The sequence below is a fragment of the Carassius gibelio genome, chromosome A22 (assembly GCF_023724105.1).
Source record: "Carassius gibelio isolate Cgi1373 ecotype wild population from Czech Republic chromosome A22, carGib1.2-hapl.c, whole genome shotgun sequence".
In the NCBI taxonomy this organism is placed as follows: domain Eukaryota; kingdom Metazoa; phylum Chordata; class Actinopteri; order Cypriniformes; family Cyprinidae; genus Carassius; species Carassius gibelio.
In genome coordinates this window covers 6,897,475-6,918,360 of record NC_068392.1, presented here as the reverse complement: position 1 = coordinate 6,918,360, position 20,886 = coordinate 6,897,475, and the positions used below count along the sequence as shown (strand labels likewise).

General features: G+C 34.3%; 1 protein-coding gene across 4 annotated transcripts; it reads left to right on the top strand.

Annotated features, from left to right (window-relative positions):
• Nucleotides 1-2,464: 2,464 nt before the first annotated feature.
• LOC127942721 (glutaminase kidney isoform, mitochondrial) lies at nucleotides 2,465-20,854 on the top strand. 4 transcript variants are annotated; one of them, XM_052538639.1, is made up of 18 exons: nucleotides 2,465-2,749; nucleotides 7,824-7,914; nucleotides 8,045-8,163; nucleotides 8,754-8,883; nucleotides 8,974-9,053; nucleotides 9,149-9,312; nucleotides 10,180-10,238; nucleotides 11,560-11,592; nucleotides 11,683-11,741; nucleotides 12,008-12,074; nucleotides 12,163-12,213; nucleotides 13,313-13,489; nucleotides 13,597-13,728; nucleotides 13,816-13,908; nucleotides 16,303-16,364; nucleotides 16,500-16,576; nucleotides 16,734-16,797; nucleotides 18,063-20,854. In XM_052538639.1, the coding sequence occupies exons 1-18, from the start codon at nucleotides 2,589-2,591 to the stop codon at nucleotides 18,214-18,216; spliced, it is 1,773 nt and encodes a 590-aa protein (XP_052394599.1). In that variant the 5' UTR covers nucleotides 2,465-2,588; the 3' UTR covers nucleotides 18,217-20,854. The 4 variants fall into 4 exon arrangements, with proteins under 4 accessions (XP_052394599.1, XP_052394598.1, XP_052394600.1 ...); XM_052538638.1 differs by having other exon boundaries at nucleotides 7,818-7,914; XM_052538640.1 differs by lacking the exons at nucleotides 16,303-16,364; nucleotides 16,500-16,576; nucleotides 16,734-16,797; nucleotides 18,063-20,854 and adding an exon at nucleotides 14,565-16,089 and having other exon boundaries at nucleotides 7,818-7,914.
• The last annotated feature ends 32 nt before the right edge of the window (nucleotides 20,855-20,886 follow it).

Below are 20,886 nucleotides of genomic sequence, written 5' to 3'. Positions count from 1 at the left end.
TGCTTAAAACCCTTTTAATGTTAGAAATGGAAACGTAATCATCTATAAATAATTATTTTGTATAGCCCAGTTAGAACCCGTGTTGTTTTCATTTTGTCTACAGAAACATTTCTTTTCTAGTTAGAAAAAAAAGGTCAAATTCTGTCACTTTCTAAATTGCCCACAAGGTGGCAAGACAGCCCAAGATATTAGCACGCTTTCCTAAAAGAGAAATATTGTAATTGTTCAGTGCATATATTTAAGATAAGTAATAGCATCTAATTACATTACATATTTGTTGTGTTCATATGCTAATAATATATATTATAATGTGTGTGTGTGTGTGTGTGTGTGTGTGTGTGTGTGTGTGTGTGTGTGTGTGTGTGTGTGAGTACCTACTAAACCATATTTTGGGGACAAATTTGTACCCAAAAAGTGAGCTAAACCTGACAAAATCTCTAAAAACCTCGGTTTGTATATATATATATATATATATATATATATATATATTCAATTGTAAAAATGCAGAACGTTTTCTCTAAATTTAGGGGTGATTTATACAGTATAAAAACCGTTACGCCTATGGAATGTCCCATTTAGCTAGGTAAATATGTTTGTATATGTGTGTGGTCTTGATTTTCTATCCCTGTGGGGACTTATGAATGCACACCAACTAAAAATGCAGAAAGTTTTGTGTGAGCGGTAGGTTTAGGTGTAGGGCGATGAAATATAGAATAGTTTGTACAGAATAAAAACCATTACACCTAGAGTCCCCACAAGGACAGCAAACCAGACAGAGCAGGCTTTCACAAGGGTTTCATATCCACATTCTTCAGTCTAACCCTACAGTTTTACATCACGTGACATCCAGTGTTTACATTAGCTTTTATAATGCTCATAACAGCAGGGCGGTCATCCGGTGAGTAGCAGTCTGCATCCATAGGTGCCCTTCACAGTCAATATCATGCAATGAACTGGCAGCATGACTGTCATTATTATATTGTATATTGTATCACAAATGTTCAAACTGCTTTCAGACCAACGGTTATAATCATTTAATAGCTCAAACTTCCTGCATTTGAAGGTCAGGGCATCTTTGAGCATACTATTAATTATTTCTGAACTCATTTAAGAAATGCCATAACTGGAGCATTACATGAATATATTAAAAATAGCATAATGTTACTGGCATACTCTTTCTGTTTCTGCATGTCTGTCATACTGTGCACAGTGTGTGAATACTGCATCCCACAATGCAATGTGCTCAGCTTGACATTTTTTTTCCAGTGATAAATGAACCCGCTGTCGATTTTTTTTTTCATTGTAGTGACGTATTTCTATCTGAAACGGAATGTTGAAATGAGGGCGTTGTTTTATGTTTGCGCTCCTCCTCTCTGTCTCTCACTCATAGCAATCTGTTGGAGGGGTGTGTTAAAGGAAATATTTCATATCTAAGGATATTAATTTAATTTTTTTATTTAATTTTAATTTATTCTGCCCATGCCGTCACACTGACGTCATCAGAAAAGAATGCCATTCCAGAGCGGAAGTAAATGTTCAGATTTTGATAAAAGATAGATTTTGTGCGCTAGTTACGTAAATAGTAAATTTCATGATTTCATGCGGACTTTAAAATACTACTACCTACTATTCCTATAATAAATATTAATAACCGGTATTATTATTTTTATATTAATATGCTGAAACATTATTTGCATTTGCAATCCAAAACAAATGGATCAAAAAATATAAAAATTAATAATGTCAATGAAATGGTGACATGTATTAGTAATTAGTAACAAATTATTAGTAAATGAAATTATTATTAATATATTTTCATGCTTATATATATATATAGCCTAGGCCAGTGGTTCCCAGACTTTTTCGGCCGGGCCCTGCGACTTTCAAAAAAAATTAAAAATTAAAAAATAAATAAAATATTTATTTATTTATTTATTCTGGAGAAATACTGATGGCAGGCAGCCAAAGAGAACGATGTCAAACCTGTCACTCCTATAGACACACCCTCACATTAACTTGAACTATTTAAAAAAAAAAAAAAATTGATGCAAAGTGATATAATACAAAGTATAGTATTATAAATGTACTTTTTTTATGAGTCATTATTATAATATAATGTGCAAACTGCTCTCGCACCAACGATTATAATCAGAGCTGGCTCAAACTATTACAAAAAAACGGAGACAAAAAAAAACTTTTTTTTAATATATATTCTGTTGTTATCTGTTATTGCTTGCGTATTGTTTTAAGGATTAATAAAATAAAAAAAAAAGGATACAAAAAAAAACTGGAGGATTTGCGACGCATTGAAATGCGTCATTACGCGCAGGAAGGTCATTGGCGTCATAATGATGATTGAAGTCCGTCTAACCCAATCACCGTTTGCTCTGACGTCACTCCGACCAATGGACTGCGAGCACCGCTTCAGTGGGCGGATTCGATTCTGTCCTGTGAATTCGCACCGAGAAACGAGGGAAGTAACGTTAACCGGCAAGGCTCTCTAAAACAAGCGACATTCTCATAACCCACGGTGTTATATTACTAGCGTTATTATCGGAAATCATTCTGTTTGGGCTGTCAAATTTGAAATGTTACAGCTTAGGTTCTCGAGGTCGTTAAAGGAGTTTTACAAACCCAGTCTAAGGCGCCTATGGAGAAATAGTTCAGATAATACAGCAGCCGCCGGAGGAGGATGCACGCCTCCATTCAGACGATCCCTGTGCACGCAGACAGATGGGTCCAACGAGAAGTGAGTAGAGCCGAAAACATGCCTGACAGAGGGGGGTTGATAAAACAGCTCCATTAATGATAGCAGGTTTCCTTTCACTTTAAACCTGGGTGGATTTCATTCAATCATATGGGGGCCCCGCATTCCCTACACACGATTCCAAGGCCTACTGTAATTCACGAGGATGGATGTGGGGATCTGTCTGGTATATTTATAGCTTTAGATATTTTAGATAAACTATAAGGTGGTCAAGATCTTTAGGACAAAGAGAGTGCACAAAGAGAAAGAGCTTCTGCAATGGATGGGGGGCCAAATTAATAATGGGATTATTTAAATAAATAAAAATTATATAATAAAAAATTCGGAAATCGGAAACGTTGGGCTTTTAAGGGTGGGTTTGATACATTTGAAGCATTTTTTAAATTTAAAATTGCTTCTCTTGGTATGAATCAGGATAATGGAAATTTGGAATGTTCTAGAATCTTTCAGCTTAAAAAAAATAAATAATAATATTTGAGAAGACACATTTTTTTGATCGACCTGTATTGACTATTCTATTTTTAAAACAAAAAATTATAATAAAATTAAAATTATAATGTTAAATATAATATATAATGTTTTATTAAAAATATTTACATTTGTATGTGTGTATGTGTGTGTGTAATAATATATATATATTATTACACACACACATACATGTAATGTAAAATCAGTAGTCACAGTTAATACTGTAAAATTACTGATCAATTTGAAATCACTCAATCTGAATCAGGCTCTTTAAATCGTTCAGGTTCAGATGGGGTTATTGAGTTTTGAAGCATGTTAGTTCCCGTACAGCCAGATCAGCCACTTCCTCTTCCTGTAATGACTGTATTCAAAGCTCGGAAGTGTCGAAACTGGGCTTTGTTCGGAAAAGTACTTTGAGTGTGCAGTGAACGTGTCAGCCTGTGCTGTCATTTTTTTTTGCATTGCTCTCGTTCATTCGGTATGCATGAGTGTTTGTCCTTGGAGAGAGGTTGACCTTTCTCTCCATCGGTCTGCCAGTGTGCATGTTCCAGACTGTAGTAAACTGCCCTGTCTGCTACCTACAACACCTTCTACGACTGAATTTGGAACACTGTATAACAAATATCTGTCATACAAGTAGCACACAGGACATACGATTCACAATTGAATGAAAAAAATTGAATAAAATAAAATAATCCCATTTTTACATTTAATCTCCAGAACACTCCAGCAACCACATGGCACCACACAGGCAACCAATCAGAGCAGCCTAGCAATATATGGGTGAATTATTGTTATTTTTTAAAATGTTGATTATCTATCAGTTTAGAAATCCAAATTTCAAATAAACTCAAGCATAGAAATATTATAACATTTATTGTTGCACGGCAAAAACGGCTGAAAATGTTAGCCAAAATTTCACTAATTTTGCTGCACTTACAGCTTAGCTTACAAAAAGATTCAATAAAATCCCCTTCTGAAGGCCATTTCACACCAATGATAAACTGTACTGATAACTAAAACTATAAAGTTTTAATGATCGCTGTCATTTTATTGGAAAACGAAAGTCAACATCAATTATAACAATAATGGGGCAGAGAAACAATATCGTTTGAATGATTCTTTCTTGCCGATGAACAAAAACGTTGACATCCAATCAGAATCCACCGAACTCGCACATTAAAATCTGCAGAGAGAGACTATAATAAATCAAATAAAAAAACATTATCGTTGTTTAATGTGGGTGCTAATATAATCAATATCATTATATTTATATCGGTTATAATCGTTATATCGGTTTCCAGTTGATCATTAAAAAATATGCTTTTTAGATATCAGTCATTTGAACAATATATTGTGCGTATTTCATTTTCATAATAAACAATGATTTATATACTAATAATTAATAAATGCAAATTTAACTTAGTTAAGTGGTTTTGGTTGGTCTCAACGCAAACCCTGTGAATACTAAAGGGAGTGTAAAATGAATCACCAAAGACTCGCTGATATCCGAGGTTTATCTGACGTGACGGCACCAGCTGACATTTGCGTCTGTCTGTGTGTGTGTGTGTGTGTGTGTGTGTGTGTGTCACGCTGGCATCTCTGCATGCATTGCTGCATTGACATTGTGCCAGTTTGTGCTCACCATCTTAAGCCAAATGAATCTTGCGAAGATTGATTTTAAATAGTCATTTTTTTTGTATAGTGGGATATTTGCATACCACAGTATTTTTCAGTTTGTGTTAGCTGGTTCATTTTCTGGTGCTTTATTCGCTGCAGGCCAAAATATGTTGCACTGGCTCTATTAGCATGCGATTCTGTGTGAGCGTCAGCTGTTTTGCTGGTTGTTTGACCAATTCCTGTTGAAGTGGAAGAAGGTAATGGAGATATTGTTACAGAATTGTTTCACTTACACATGTTCACACACGCACACACACAGCTGTCCCCGCAAGGATGTTTTGACATGCTTTGCAATTCTTCTGGAGGCATTTTCAGACATTTCACCACATAAACATACAACCTTCTCTCCCAAATACACATATTACACACGTAGCCTATGTCTGTTTCTCTAATTGTTTACCTTTGCTGCCACACAGACACACTATTCCTTAAATATTCACAGGAAATAACATTGCACTAATTGTTTATACATTTTAGAAGCAACCCGGTGGGGATGCCACATAACTCATCCCATCATTGTGTTTATTTAGCGGTGACATCAAGTGGATTATTTCCAGTGTGTCTGTGTGTAAAAATATCGGCATCGGAGCGTACATTTGGCGTGGTGCATTAGCGAGGATCAGAACTTGAGACCTTGCTAGGAAATGAAGGATTATCGCTCCTTTGGGACGGGAGGGGTGGCTGTTCTCGTCAGGTTAGGTGTCCTAGTTTAATGCCTGACCAGGTCATCAGCGCTGGCTGTGTTTGTACACAATAGTGTGTGTCTAGCTTTTTATCAATAGTCTGGACCAGTGTTGTGGTAAAGCATTACTAGTTACGTAATCAGATTACTTTTTTTTCAAGTAACTAGTAAAGTAATGTATTACTTTTACATGATATACAACAATATCCACTGACATGTCTGTCCCTGTGTTGAGAGAAATGGGGAGTGAGCTGAGGCTTATTCATTTCACTTTTGGTGTGAAAGGGCCAGTTGCCAAATATATGACCTTTTGGTATTTTGTTATTAAATATAAACAAGCAAGCCCGGCCCAGGTCATGAAAAAGTAATGCAAAAGTAACAAAATTCATTACTGACCATTAGGGCTCCACAATTAATCGGATGTCAAATCGCGTTTACAGTTATGGATGTCACGATTACTTTCTACATGTTACCTTAAGGGTTTTTCCATTATTTTAATTTGAGTTTAAGTATAACGTTATAATACCATTCATATTCATAAACCAATCCAATGTATATTTCACATTTGAGGCTGATAACTGTCACCCCGTCCCGAATACGGGACGCCTACGTTGACTATACCATATTACAATCAAATCTTATCTAATCTAGACAAACTATATATTGTTGGAAAGGTCTAAGACTCCCAAATATATATTTTACCAAAAAAAAAAGCCATATTGTAATGCATTACTTAATTTTTTTTTTTTTTTTATGTGAGTTTGCGGTGGCCGATCCTATCTTAGGCTATGGAACAGTCTTCCCTCATCTGTGAACCTGTGTCTTCCGAATGTGATTTTATATTTAAGTGACAATCTTATCTTGTGTTGTGTTTATTTGTGCTTTATAAAGCAATGAAAAGTAACTTTCCCCAGCACTGGTCTGGACTGTAGGCTGAAGTCTCCAAAACTGATTTATCAACCAAAATTTGAATGTTTTGAGATTAATTCTCCCTCTGTGTCATTTCCCAAAGCTATAAAAAATGGTATAATTAGTAGTATCATTAACATTTTTGTTTTATAATTTGATTTTGTGTTATTAAACTATTATCTCTATTTTAATTAAATCAAAGGTCAGTTTGTTTTTAGAGCCTGCATAAATAATACATATGCATTTCTATGTGTTTATTTATTTTTCCAGTGTTTTATATGTCTGGATGTCTCATTCATTTCTGTTTTTTCTTTCTCTCTCTCTCTTTCTCTTGGTTGTCTGCATACTTTGCGTTTGTTGTGTAAGTATCTGGTTCATTTTATTTGTTGTATTTTTTTTTTTCATCCAGTTATTCCTTACTAAACGCTAAGCTTGGTTTTCCCCACTGAAGAACATTCCCATTCCGTGATCTAGAACCAAATGTATCATCTCAAAATGGCATCACAAAGGCCTTTGGTGGCCATTGTTTAAACCGACAATGGATTTAGAACAGTATTTTTCCACCAACTTAAATAATCTCCAGACATTTAAGTTAATTTCTGGATGGTTTGTGACCTGTTAACACAACATTTGACGCTTTTACCCAAAGAGTTCTTCAATGCCTGTATTGTGTAGCTATCCCAGAATGCCATCCATTGTTGGTTTAAACTTTTGAATCAAGTGTAGGAAGTCCTTGGAAGTTTTGTTCCCAAATGCTTTACTTAGCTCCTGCTTAACATTTATCTTTCACAAACCGGAATGATGTTAAATAACCCCCTTTTCTAACAGACTAACCTTTTTTTCCGAGAAAAAAAGAAGTTTCAGATGATCTCACAGTGTCAGTCAGGGGTAAAACGCATTTTCCTTTCACTTTTGCGCAAATATGCTTATGTTGATGTGATCTAGCTAACTAACAATTAATCACTTTAACTCAATTCTAAAATCTTCCTTGACAGTTTAACATTTTTTTTAAACTGACTAAGGATGACGCTAATAGCACCCCTAATGGTAGAATATGAGAATGCAACTTTTACTTGCATCGAGTATATTTGGGGTTTTTGACAATTGAAATTGGTTTAATTCAAAAACACCTTTGTTGCCAATATGAAACCTACTGACTGGCATTTTGAGAGTAATAATTCTGAGACTAAAATGGCATGAAATTTGAGTACGACATCTGCTGCAGCTGATAAACCCTTTTTGTTGAGTATACGGTCTATTTTTGTTTTCTGTCTGCTTACTGGATTCTCTGTGTATCCGTTCACATCACAGGAGAAGGAAAGCAGGCATTTTGCCCAGCCTGGAAGATCTGCTGTTTTACACCATTGCAGAGGGCCAGGAGAAAATTCCAGCTCACAAATTTACTACGGTAAAACCAAACACCAGCAAGGCCATTGCTACCGTATATCTCTTATAACACATGTCTTGGTTTATAGACCAGGTAGTTGTTTCAGTTTTCAGTTTGTTGTAAGTTTAGGCTAATTGTTGTTGTTTTTCAGGCACTGAAATCCACAGGTCTGCTTACTGGAGACCCTCGTCTTAAGGAGTGTATGGAGATGTTAAAAGTCACCATGAAGACCACATCAGATGGCGCTCTGGATCGACATCTCTTCAAAAAGTAAATAATGGGCTGTATTAAACATTTTTACTGTTTTTTTTTTTTTATATAAGAATATATATTTTTTTAGTCTTGTTTAGTTTTTTAGTTCCTGGATGATTTTTGAGCATCCATTTATTTAACATATTTAGTATATAATATAAAGTATATAAATAATGCAGTTTCACTAAGAAAATACATAGAAATGGCTTAAGGCCCCAAAATGGTATCATATCAGGTTTATTATTATCGTTTCTAAAATTAAAACTATCAAAAAAAAAAAGAAAAAGAAATGCATATATATATATATATATATATATATATATATATATATATATATATATATATATATATATATATATATATATATATATATATAATATTAAAAAAAAAAAATTCTTTACAGGGAAAAAATATTTAGTTTAATTTTAAAAACAAAAATATTTAAAAATAAAGAAACTAATTATTTAAAATGTAAGAAAATTTACAAACAACAAAAGTAGTACAACTGATTTTTTTTTAAATGTAAGTGTTCATTTTTGTTTGGATTTGGAGGAACGTGCTGATGCTAATAAAGCTAAATCATAATCTTCACTTTTCTTTTCCTACAGGTGTGTGCAAAGCAACATTGTGTTGCTAACTCAGGCCTTCCGGAAGAAGTTTGTCATTCCTGACTTCCAGTCATTCACCTCTCACATCGATCAAATTTATGAGAGCGCTAAATCAATGTCGGGTGGCCAGGTACACTTAACAGATAAGAAAATCCAACACTGTCTGAATCTCTGATGATATTTGTTTGCATTCTGGTTTGTCACATTTGTATTGTATTAGGTGGCAGATTACATTCCTCAGCTAGCAAAATTTAGCCCTAATCTCTGGGGTGTTGCCTTGTGCACCGTAGATGGCCAACGGTGAGATTATTGGTTATTTTGTTTATATTTTCTGGTAAACATGATTTGATCTATCAAACATTTATGCTGAGCTCTGTTGAAAATGTGTGTTACAGGTACACTGCGGGTGACACCAAAGTTCCATTTTGTCTTCAATCGTGTGTGAAGCCATTAAAATACGCAATTGCTGTTCACGATCACGGCACTGAATACGTGCACCGATTTATTGGGAAGGAACCCAGCGGTCTTCGTTTCAACAAACTGTTTCTTAACGAAGAAGGTAATTTCAGAATACAAAAAATCTTAAAGGAATAGTTCACCCAAAAATGATAATTTGTTAAAATGTACTACTCACTCTTAGGTCACCCAAGACGTAGATGAGTTTGTTTTCTTCAACTGAACAGATTTCACAGTTCTGCTGTGAATGGGTGCCGCCAAAATTAGAGTCCAAACAGCTGAAAAAAACTTCACAAGTAATCCCCACCAGTCCAGTCCATTAGTTAACGTCTAGTGAATTGAAAATCTGCATGTTTGAAATAAACAAATGTATGATTAAAGTTTTTTTTAATTATTATTTTACTGGTGTAGGAGCAAAAATAATAACACTTCCTCCCATGAAAAAGTCCATCTCTTGTTTTCCTCTCACATCAAAATCCACCAACGTATTTGTTTAGAACACTTTTTTTCATTTGTAAACCGTGCTTGATCCGTGCAGATTTCTCTCCTGATTCAGATTAGACGGCTTTTTCACTCAAAAAAGCAATATTAATAAAAAAGCAACGGAAAACGAACAAAACTCTTAATGATGGATTTGTTTGTTTTTTTTATAAACATGCAGCTTTTCACTTCAGAAGACATTAACTGATGGACTGGAGTAGTGTGGATTATTGTGATGTATTGATCAGCTGTTTAGACTCTCATTCTGACGGCACCCATTCACTGCAGAGGAATCATTGATGAGCAAGTGCTCTAATGCTAAATTCATCCAAACCTGTTCCAATGAAAAAACAAACTCATCTACTACACCATTAGTACATTACTAGGAAATATTCGTTTTTAGGTGAACTGTTCCTTTAATGTTCCCGAAAACAAGCCTCATACACTCCGAGTCATCTTTGTTTATTGATTCATTCATCTATTTTTCCAGATAAACCTCATAATCCAATGGTAAACGCTGGTGCCATAGTATGCACTTCTCTCCTCAAGGTAAATCACTTTCTCATCCTTACGTCCTTTTTTGATAAAACGGGGGCCCAAAACTGCTTTATTTTTGTGGATGTTTGACATGAGAACGGATCCGAGGGACGAATGGATTTAATTTGATTACTCTCCCTCCCTCATCAGATTAAGGTTATGAATAATCACGCTGAAAGGATTATATTGAAGAGAGAAACAGAAGTGGGATGGGGAGAGATAAGGGAAAAAGAGCAAACGAATGCCAGTGAACGAATAATAGTCAGGGATCTGGAATTGAACACTTTAGAAACAAGATTTGGGAGGAAGACATCCACAATATGCTGTATTAATATCAAATGTTTTTATTCTTCTGAGAGCAGTCACTTTGAAAACAGCCCCAATCTGTAGTTACATCAGAAATGCAGGGCTTTGTTTACCTGTTAACACTATTATAAACAATACTGCAAACATGTACACGTATATGTTTATAACTGTCTTAGCAGGTGCTGAATTTGTGATGACAGTTAGTGGGGTTAAAGGTGAATTTCTCAGGCCTGTGGAGGTGGTAATGTGTGATGTCTGTGTGAAGGCTTTCTGTGGTTTTATTGTTGTTGCGTATTTTACAGCATTAGGAACTGTGGGAAATTTTGACCCTCCAACAGGTCAATGACGTTTGGTAATTTCCCTTTCATTTATCTGTTTTTCCTCATTGAGCGAATTTCAAACCGAGCTAATGCTACGCTACATTAGCGCGAGTCTGACAAACTCATTGCCTTGACAGAAAATCAAATGTAATTTAGTTTAATTACTCCAGAATCAAGCTTTATTTTTGTTAGAATTTGTAGACGTATTTAGTCAGATACACTACTGTTTTTCATTTCATTTCTTCAATGTGGAAAACATGATTTTAGAGCCTTAAATCAATGCATTACATGAGTTGCTTCAGAACTCTACTAAAACAAACTTATAGACAGCACATAGTTCAAATTACTTGACAATTTAGTGTTTTTTTTTATCTTTTAGTTTTGTCTGATTTTTCCACACCCCTTTAACAACTTACACTTGTGATTCCTCAACAATAATAGTACTTACTTGGACACAAACACTGTTTGCCTTTATTTCTTTCAAAGATGTTACTCAAATCTAGTGAGCTAGAATCCTTTATTTTTTCCATTCTTCCTTTTAAAAGCTTCTAAAGCTGTAGACGAATGATTTTACTTCAGCTGTCAATCTAATTTAACTGTGTTAGTTTAATAAAGTTTCCTTTAACCGGAATGGCTATGCATTAAGTTTGTGTGTATGATATTTTCTATGATATAAAATGTTCATGCAGTTTCTTTTTGCCTTTCAGCAAGGTGTGAGCAACGCAGAGAAGTTTGACTATGTAAGTATAATAGTACAGTATGACTCTTTTTATATTTGTACTGTTTATCATGTCGAGAGCTGCTGTGTTTCATGAAGCGTTTTGTTTCAGGTGATGAACTTTATGAATAAGTTGGCAGGAAATGAATATGTTGGTTTCAGCAACGCTACGTAAGTGATTTTTTATTAATGCTATTAGCAGTGAAATATCATTATTCTCAATATCAGATATTTGTCAATTAAGTAAATGTTTAAGTGAACAGTCAATAATAAACAAGCTAAAAACGAGTACAAATATGTAACTGGTATTAAGTATTCGACTGAACATTTAAAAATTTAAAATACAAAACTAAACAAATGTTAAATAAACCAAAACATTGTAACTTACTAAAACGAGTTCTTTCTGTAAGTACTTTCTTGTTTCTTGTTGTTGGTAGGTTTCAGTCAGAGCGACTGTCAGGTGACCGAAACTTTGCCATTGGTTACTACTTGAAGGAAAAGAAGGTATACGTTTAAACATTTTTTTGCAATTAGGGACCATTAAAAATGTACTAAAAACATGAGTTTTTAAATTTTTCCCCCTTTCTTCCAGTGTTTCCCAGAGGGTACAGATATGATCTCCATCCTGGACCTTTACTTCCAGGTTAGTATAAGTTAAACAGCCTTTTTTGCACAAGTTTTCAATTTGGAAATGAATGTTGAATATGTGCATAGCTGCCTGTAGACGTAAGCTTCCAACATTAAAAATGTTTGTTTAAAAAAAAAAACTAAAAAATTATAGTAACAAGTACCGAAAGCATATGCTTGTTAAAGTATGCTAACTGTTTTGAAATATTACAGAATAGTCAAGCTTTTTCAAGCATTTTTTTCAATAGTTACAACAAAGAACGAATGAAATGGTTCTCCCAGAAGCTTTAATTAGCTGAAAAGGTTTTCACCCTCAGGCCATCCAAGATGTAGATGAGTTTTTGTTTGTTAGTTTTTTTTCATCTGAACAGGTTTTGAGAAATGTAGCATTGCATCACTTGCTCACCAATGGCTCCTCTGCAGTGAATGGGTGCCGTCAGAATGAGAGTCCAAACAGCTGATAAAAACATCACAAGTAATCCAATCCATCAATTAGCATCTTGTAAAGTAAAAAATTAAGGATTTGTAATAAACTAATCCTTCATTAAGACATTTTTAACTTCAAACCACCAGTTCCAGCTAAAATACAAGTCCTCTTGCTTCTTCCAGTGAATTAGTCGTCTTGTCTGAATCAGGAAAGAAATCTGCACAGATTAGGCACCGTTTACAAGTGAAAACAGTCCAAGACAACAGGGAATGGAAATTTTCACTGCAGGAAACACCGTTTTTTTTTTTGCACTGGTAGTTTAGCTGGAAGCAATGGTTTGAAGTATAAAAACCTCTTAGTGATTTTTTTTTTTTTTAACAAACATGCAGCTTTTTGCAAACTGATGGATTGGACTTGAGTGGTGTGGATTATTGTGATGTTTTTATCAGCTGTTTGGACTCTCATTCTGACGGCACCCATTCACTGCAGAGGAATCATTGATGAGCAAGTGATCAAAAGATCAACATCTCGAGTGGCCAGAGGGTAATTTCTCAGCATATTTCATTTTTGAGTGAACTATTCCTTTAAGAGTTCTGTGCTATAATATTCATTTAAATTAAATGTTTGCAGCATGCAAATGTTACTATTCAAATATCAGAAAATACATGTTTTTGTTTTGTTTGTCAAGCTGTGCTCCATTGAGGTAACGTGCGAGAGCGCCAGCGTGATGGCAGCTACCCTGGCGAACGGCGGCTTCTGTCCAATCACGGGCGAGCGCGTGCTGAACCCCGAGGCTGTACGGGACACTCTGAGTCTCATGCACTCCTGCGGCATGTACGACTTCTCCGGACAGTTCGCTTTCCATGTGAGTTCCTCACGAAATGTCTGATGGATTTTATGTTCAGTGTAAAAAAAAAAAAAAAAAACACTTTCACAGTCTGCGACAAACTCGGGTTGTGTGTTGTACCGTAGGTTGGTCTCCCGGCTAAATCGGGTGTTTCTGGAGGCATCCTACTGGTGGTCCCCAATGTGATGGGCATCATGTGTTGGTCTCCTCCTCTTGACAAACTGGGCAATAGTGTGCGAGGGATCCAGTTTTGCACGGTAATAAATCTATATCATCTCAACTAATATATTGTTACAACGGTGGCTTTCTCGCTCACATCAACTGAAGTCTTCGTTTTCTTTCAGGATCTGGTCCAGCTCTGTAATTTCCACAACTATGATAATTTACGGCATTTTGCCAAGAAATTGGATCCACGCCGAGAGGGTGGAGACCAGCGGGTGAGTGAGAGATTTGACCTTCAACCCACAGATAGTGTGCAACTAGGAATGTGCATTGTACATATTTGAATGTTGTTTTACAAAAAAAAAAAAAATAATAATAATGATGCAGTTTATTATCTAATGCATTAAATTTGTGCATTAAGCATCATTTAACCTTTTGGGGCCCCTGTATATCCCACCTCTACATGCAATTTATGCAAAGAATCCTGTTACTTTGACATTGAGAGTGTGTGTGTGTGTGTGTGTGTGTTTGTTTTGATGCGTGTGTTCTGGCAAGCTAAAAAATGCTAAATGTCCTGCAATGTTAACCTGTTGAACATTTCACTTCTTTTAGCAAATGTATTTCTTTTTTCTTCTTTGTCTGCCCTCTGCTGGAGGAGTAGCATGCTCTCTGCTTTTTAACTCCACTACCATCCATGCAACTCCGTTTATGATGCTAAATATTTTACTGCTTTGCTTACATAAAATAATAAGTGTCAAATAATTATGGACATTATGCCTCTTTACTTAAAAATAACACCAGGCTTGCTTAAATTTCCACTGTTTCCCTGTTTTCTTCACTCTCTGCCATCCATACTAATCCAAGCTGCAAATTCCACGATGAAATAATCTAATTTGATGATCTATCCGTGTCCGTATTGGTTGAACCGCAGCAGCAGCAGCAGAGTCTTGAACCGCTGGACTATAAGAGTCTTCAGAAGGAACTAGCGCTCACTGACAAAGTGTGGAAAAAGGTCTGTCCTTCCGAAACGGACGAGGACAATTCTACCTCTGTAGTCTATAGGATGGAAAGCGTGGCGGAAAGAAACTAGAAGAGACGACAGCGCCCACCCTTCCTGCCATGTTTTGTCAGACCTTCATCTAATCTTTTTATTCTGTTCATCAGTCTTTGGGGTTAGAAAGGTTCTGTCCTTTTGAACTGTGTTTTGTTTTTGTTTGTTTTTTGTTTCGTTTTAGTTGGTTTTGTGTTTTTTTTTGTTTTGCTTTTTCTTTTTTTTTAAATTGGATTTTGTTTTGTTTTAGTTGTTTTTGTTTTAGGTTTTTTTTGTTATTGTTTTTTTATTTGTTTGTTTATTTGTTTATGGAGGTTTTGTAGTTTGTTTGCCTGAAAGGCATGCTATAAAGCAAGCCAAAGACCTTAAAACCTTATATGCGACATTTTAATGTTAAAATTAAGGGAATCGGTAAAGCCCAAACAATTCAATATGATATCAATATCTGGGTAATGATACTGTTATATTGTGATTCAAAATGTTTTGATTAAAAACTGTAAAAATTGTTTGTTTTCCCCCACCGTTCATAAACATACTTTCTCCTGTACTACAACAAATACCTTAAGAACTATTCTTTACATTTACATTTACAGGTCATTTAATTTTTTTATTTGTGCATGATTATATTATGCTCTTCCATTGACCCCCTTTATGTGTCTAAAGGTTTGTTTAAAAGTGTTTGTTGAATGTATGTTTTGGTGCAGGTTCTGTTAACTTATTTCAAGCAGTATTGGGGTTCAAGTGAAGAAAAGTATGTGAATGGATTTTAAAGAACTGTTTAATGTAAACAGTCAAAATCTGTGCCTGTGTAAAGTGTCTTTATAAATTCTGCAGTCCTCTGGATTCAGTCCAGCAGTCACAATGTTTTATTTTGTGTAAATGATAAAAGGAAGGAGTTTAGATCTTGTATAAGTACAAACCACACAAGTGATTAACGCTAACCAGAGCGGAATGGGTCGACTGTGATCAGCTAGAAAAGATGTGTGACTAGTGGTTTCACAATGCACATTTCATCCTGTGCTCAAATCATCTACATCTATAACCCAGTTTTCACTTGAATTAAACACTTACTGTAGGTATTTCAATATACTGTCAGTTTAAGGAATCGCTTATCATTTTTGAAACAAAGTACTGAACTAAAAGCGACTTCCCACTGAGAAATGTTTTAAACTTGGTATCATTTAAACTGACTGCTGAGCTTTTATTTTATTTTTAAAAAGTTCTTGCTTTCAAGTGACTGGATTTCAGTTTTGCCATTGACTTTATTGAAAATGCGACTCAATGTGAAATATGTGCAACTTTTTAGAAACCATTTGTTTGTGCCAATAAGATTATCTTCTTTGAACTAGGTTGACTTTATTTTATTTATTTTGTCATGTGGTTTAATAAATGATTGATAAACACACATTTTATTTATCTCGTTGTGTATTTTGTTTCTTTATCCCTGTTTTGAAAAGATTGCAACTGTTGTTAATTTTGTTTAACTGTCCTTTTGTTTCACGTGTTGCCTTTTGATGTCGTTTTTTGCACTCCCCAAATGTGACCTGATTTGTGCTAAGTTATGATTTCGTCCTGATGTTGTTAATGTACCACAAACAACTTTTCTGTTTTCTTTCAGGTGAAGTCGGTTATTAATCTGCTGTTTGCGGCCTACACCGGAGACGTGTCAGCTCTGAGAAGGTACCACACCACTAAGTCACTTTTTTTTTTTTTTTTTTTTTTTTTTTTTTTTTGCATTTCTGAACACAATTTGCATTTTAAACCTTGAGTTTCTACCTCTACCGTCTACTTCATGCATGTTTGCACTTTGCATAGGTTTGCGCTATCGTCGATGGATATGGAGCAGAGAGATTACGACTCTCGGACGGCCCTTCATGTCGCTGCTGCTGAAGGTGGAGTGACAGGAACTTCTCAAACTCTGCAACTGTTCATATTATCATGTGCTTCAACCCCCAGACCTCTGACTTGCTGTTTGTTTCCTCTGCCTGACCTCATTTTCTGTCTGTGCTGAGTGGAAATCTTGCTAATCTGCACTTTTGTGTGTTTCAGGTCACACTGAGGTTGTGCGTTTCCTCCTAGAGGCTTGTAAGGTGAACCCAGTGCCCAAAGACAGGTATGAATGTGACATACTACAACACAGATCCTATTTTTTTTTACATCTGTTTACAACTGTTAAAAACGCCTATATGTGAAAAGCAGGTCACAAAATAAGGCAAGACTGTTGCAAAACTGCAATATTATAGACTATAGTATGTTCTCAAAGTTGTTTTCAAGAAATTTTCTTCTTTTTTTCTTGATTTGTTTATTGTCAGCCATCTTGATTATATTTTCATACATATTTACATATAGCTGAATGCATTTGTGTCACTTCATTGTGCTTAACTATCCATTAAGTTATCAAATAGATAAATCACTATCAAAATAGGATTAATCTCAAATAGAACCCTTTCTCCACTTTAGAAAAACCTATAGTTGTGGATAGTATAATATTGTGAATGTTATTTTTTTTTATTGCATTACAATATTTTTAACACTATCATAGTGGTTGCAGTTAATAATTTTTTATTAAATTCTTTTTTTTTTTTTTTTTTAACGCTGAAGTTGTAGTTTTATCAATTAAATTTATAATTCTATTATAATTTTTTAATTTTATATAAAGTAAATAATTATAAAAAAATCATCCAAAATTGCTATAAAATTAAAGCCATATATCTAAATAAGTTATGTTCCAAATTTGAAGTTGATATTAAAAAAAATCTTTTTCAAATGTAAATTTCTGTTACAAATGTATACATTTCTCTCTCAACTTATCACAAAAGAACCACCAAATATGGAATCTTGAGACTCAGACCTTTCCAACGAAATGTATTTTGTCAAGATTATAAAAAGTTAAGATTGTAAAATACCGTAGTATATTTTGTAATATGACACTTGACACCACCCACTAAGGAGAAGAATTTAAAGTACCATCTCCATGTCCGATTTCAAAATGGTTTTTACCAGATTAATTTTGAGCTTTTCAACTAATTTTAAGATTTCAAATTGTATATGATTTACGATGATTACTAAAAGATATTAGAAGGAAAAAAAGATAACAAAAAAAAGAGCACCAAGCATCCCGCCAGCCATTATTTATCCATTATGAATGCTCTGGTACAAATGCACTGGAGGGTTTAAAAGCTCGTATCTTAAGCTTCATAAATTGAGTGTTTTCAGTTGATCGATGATGTTTAATGTTATGAATCATATATTTTTAATGTTTGTGGTATAAGTTCACCCCATTGACTTCCATTTGATTTATTTATTTTTTTTCACACAAAGAAATTACTAATAAACAGTAAACTTGCCTTTTAAACTTGTCGTTTGATCCCTGTACAGGTGGGGTAACACTCCCATGGACGAGGCCATTCATTTCGGCCATCATGACGTCGTAACGATCCTGCAGGATTATCACAATGCTTACAGCCCTAAGGAGACCACTGCTGACAGCGAAAAGGAGACGGCCGAGAAGAATCTGGACGGGATGCTGTAGAGATGATCTGTTGCGTTAAAACACTCCAGATTTTTCCCAGCGAGTCTGTGTGTCTGAGGTACGCATTTGAGAAGAATCCATGTAAAACACACCTTTACAGTGTTGTGATGTTTATGTGTATGATGTGTAACCTCTGTTAACATGGTCATTTTGTTTTATCTTACCCTTGGGGGAGTGTAGCCTCATAAAGTCTTATTTAGCTGTATCTCCACATAAACACATTTTGAATAGAATATACTCAATACTTCTATATGGTTCATGTACATTCATGTATAGTTTGAGAACCTTCATAGATGCATAATAATGTCAGATATTTAAGAAAATATATCTAGGAAAAGGCAGCTTGATTGGAGAGGGTAGCATTGGGAGGGATGTGTGTCATTCTGATATTTTTTTTTAAACACTTTATGTTCTACTTAAGTCTTAACTTAGTTATCAACATGTAGACCAATAGTAGTTATTTATGCCTTTTAATTGTGTAGCTTGTGAATATGTTCCAAATATGACATTGTTCTTTGTCAAAAAAAAAAAAAAATAGCACTTTTACATTTTTTTGCACAATTTTTTTTTGTATTGTTTATTTGTTCTTCAATATTTTTCTTAATTAAATTAAAGTAACACTTTACATGAAGTTTTTTTTATTTTTTTTTACTGTTACAGTTAACATTAGTTAATTTAGGTATCATTCTAATAAGTAACAGAATTGATTAATCTAGCCAATTAAAAATATACTCTTGTTCATTGTTCATTCATATTGATTCAACATGTGATATGTGCTATTAATTTAAAATCGAACTAAAATGTAGTATCTGTAAAAATTACAAAAAATAACTAAGATTAATAAATGTTGTAAAAGTATTATTCATTGTTAATTCATGATACACATCTACCTAATGTTAACCAACTGAAACTTATTGCAAAGTGTTACTGAAATTCTTTATTTATTTAGTTATTGAAATTGCTTCCATTGTCCTCATTTGTAAGTTGCTTTGGATAAAAAAGTGTTTAAGAGTAAATTACTTTTAAGCACTAGAAGGACCTTTTTTAATTTTCCCTGCATTGGTTATCTATGTGATTAATGTCAACGAATGAAACTTATTGTAAAGTGTGTCTGAAATTCCTTTAAAGCACTAGAAGGACAATTTTTATACCTGCCTGTTCAGTGTACTACAGGAATTTCCTGTATTTGATAGCCATCGAACTTACTAATGTTAACAAATTGAAACTTATTGTAAAGTGTAAAGCACCCATTTATTGTACTACAGGAATTCCTTGTATTTAATACATGTATACTTAACTAATGTTAAATGAAACTTACTGTAAACTGTCACTGTAATTACTTTTAAGCACTAGAAGGACCATTTTCTTATCTGCCGGTTAATTGTACTACAGGAATTCCTGTATTTTGGTACCTTTTTAATTTACAGTTGTTAACATTAGTGAAGTGTCACCAAAATTACTTTAAAGCACTAGAAGGACCATTTTTGTTCCTGGACTTTATTTGTATCACAGGAATTCCCTGTATGTGATACTTATCTGCTTAATTTTAACACATTGTAACTTACTGTAAATTGTTACCGAGATTACTTCAAAGTACTTGAAAGACCATTTTTCACCTGCTCGTTCATTGTTACAAAAATGTATGGTATGTCAAACCGATACAACTTACAGTAAGTTTCAATTTATTAACATTAGTTAAGTGTCACTGAAATTAATTTAACCACCAAAAGGATGATTTTCATATCTTTTTGTTTATTGTGCTACAGGAAGTTCCTGTATTTTTGAAAAGGAACATTTTTCAATACTTAAGCATACTGGAAATCTTACAGTAGTTGACTTATGAATAATTATGTGGAAAACCAACAAAAGTAACATCCAAACTGGGTTGCAGTGTCACCTTTGCTTCGTCTGCAAGACATTTAAATCCCGGATGTGGATTTGTTGTGTGATTTTTAGTTTAGCGATCATTTGGAAAAATAACCAAGTAAAAAATTTCAAATGTTGTTTTATTCTTAGTACATGGTGAAATGACAATTAAGATTGGAAGTTAAAAAGAATAAAAAAAGCACTTGCATTGATTGCTATGGACAAAATGCAGGCTAAACAGTCCCGTCAGTTGTCTATAACCACATGTTGTATGCAGAAAAGCACAGTGATTGTTCTAATGTACAGTACGGATGACAAAGAGAAACGCACAAACTTGAAAAACCTCCAAAGCTAAGGCAATCTCAATTACGTTAATTTTTTTCTAGTGGGACACTGTTGTTAAGATGTTGTAAATGTGTGTTTTGTAGTGTGTGTGTGTGTGTGTGTTGATATACATGCTCAACTGTGGACAATTGCAAAAAGTTGAAGCAACACAAACGAAAGTAGGTTACAAATTGTATCCAACTTCATTAGTGTTGCACTTTAGCCAATTTTATTTGCATTTTAGAATTTCTTGTTTTTGCGGCAAAGGCTATGACCTGCATTTTTTATTTATTACTGCTATGAATGTATTGCATTGTTGTGAATTTTCCTTTCATTTGCTTTTATTATTTAACTATAACATGCTGTAGATGTTCGAATTTAATGTCAATACTTATCAATATATTCCACACAAATGCTAGATCAAAACAATAAAGACTTTGAACATGCATATCGTTTCATATTCATTTTTCTTATCTTTAA

Excerpts from the sequence above, each read along its gene's own strand:
- LOC127942721 (XM_052538638.1), top strand. The coding sequence starts at position 2,589 with ATGTTACAGCTTAGGTTCTCGAGGTCGTTAAAGGAGTTTTACAAACCC. Across the intron at positions 12,075-12,162 it reads ACTACTTGAAGGAAAAGAAG|TGTTTCCCAGAGGGTACAGA; the intron begins GTATACGTTTAA and ends CCTTTCTTCCAG. Across the intron at positions 16,577-16,733 it reads TCATGTCGCTGCTGCTGAAG|GTCACACTGAGGTTGTGCGT; the intron begins GTGGAGTGACAG and ends TGTGTGTTTCAG.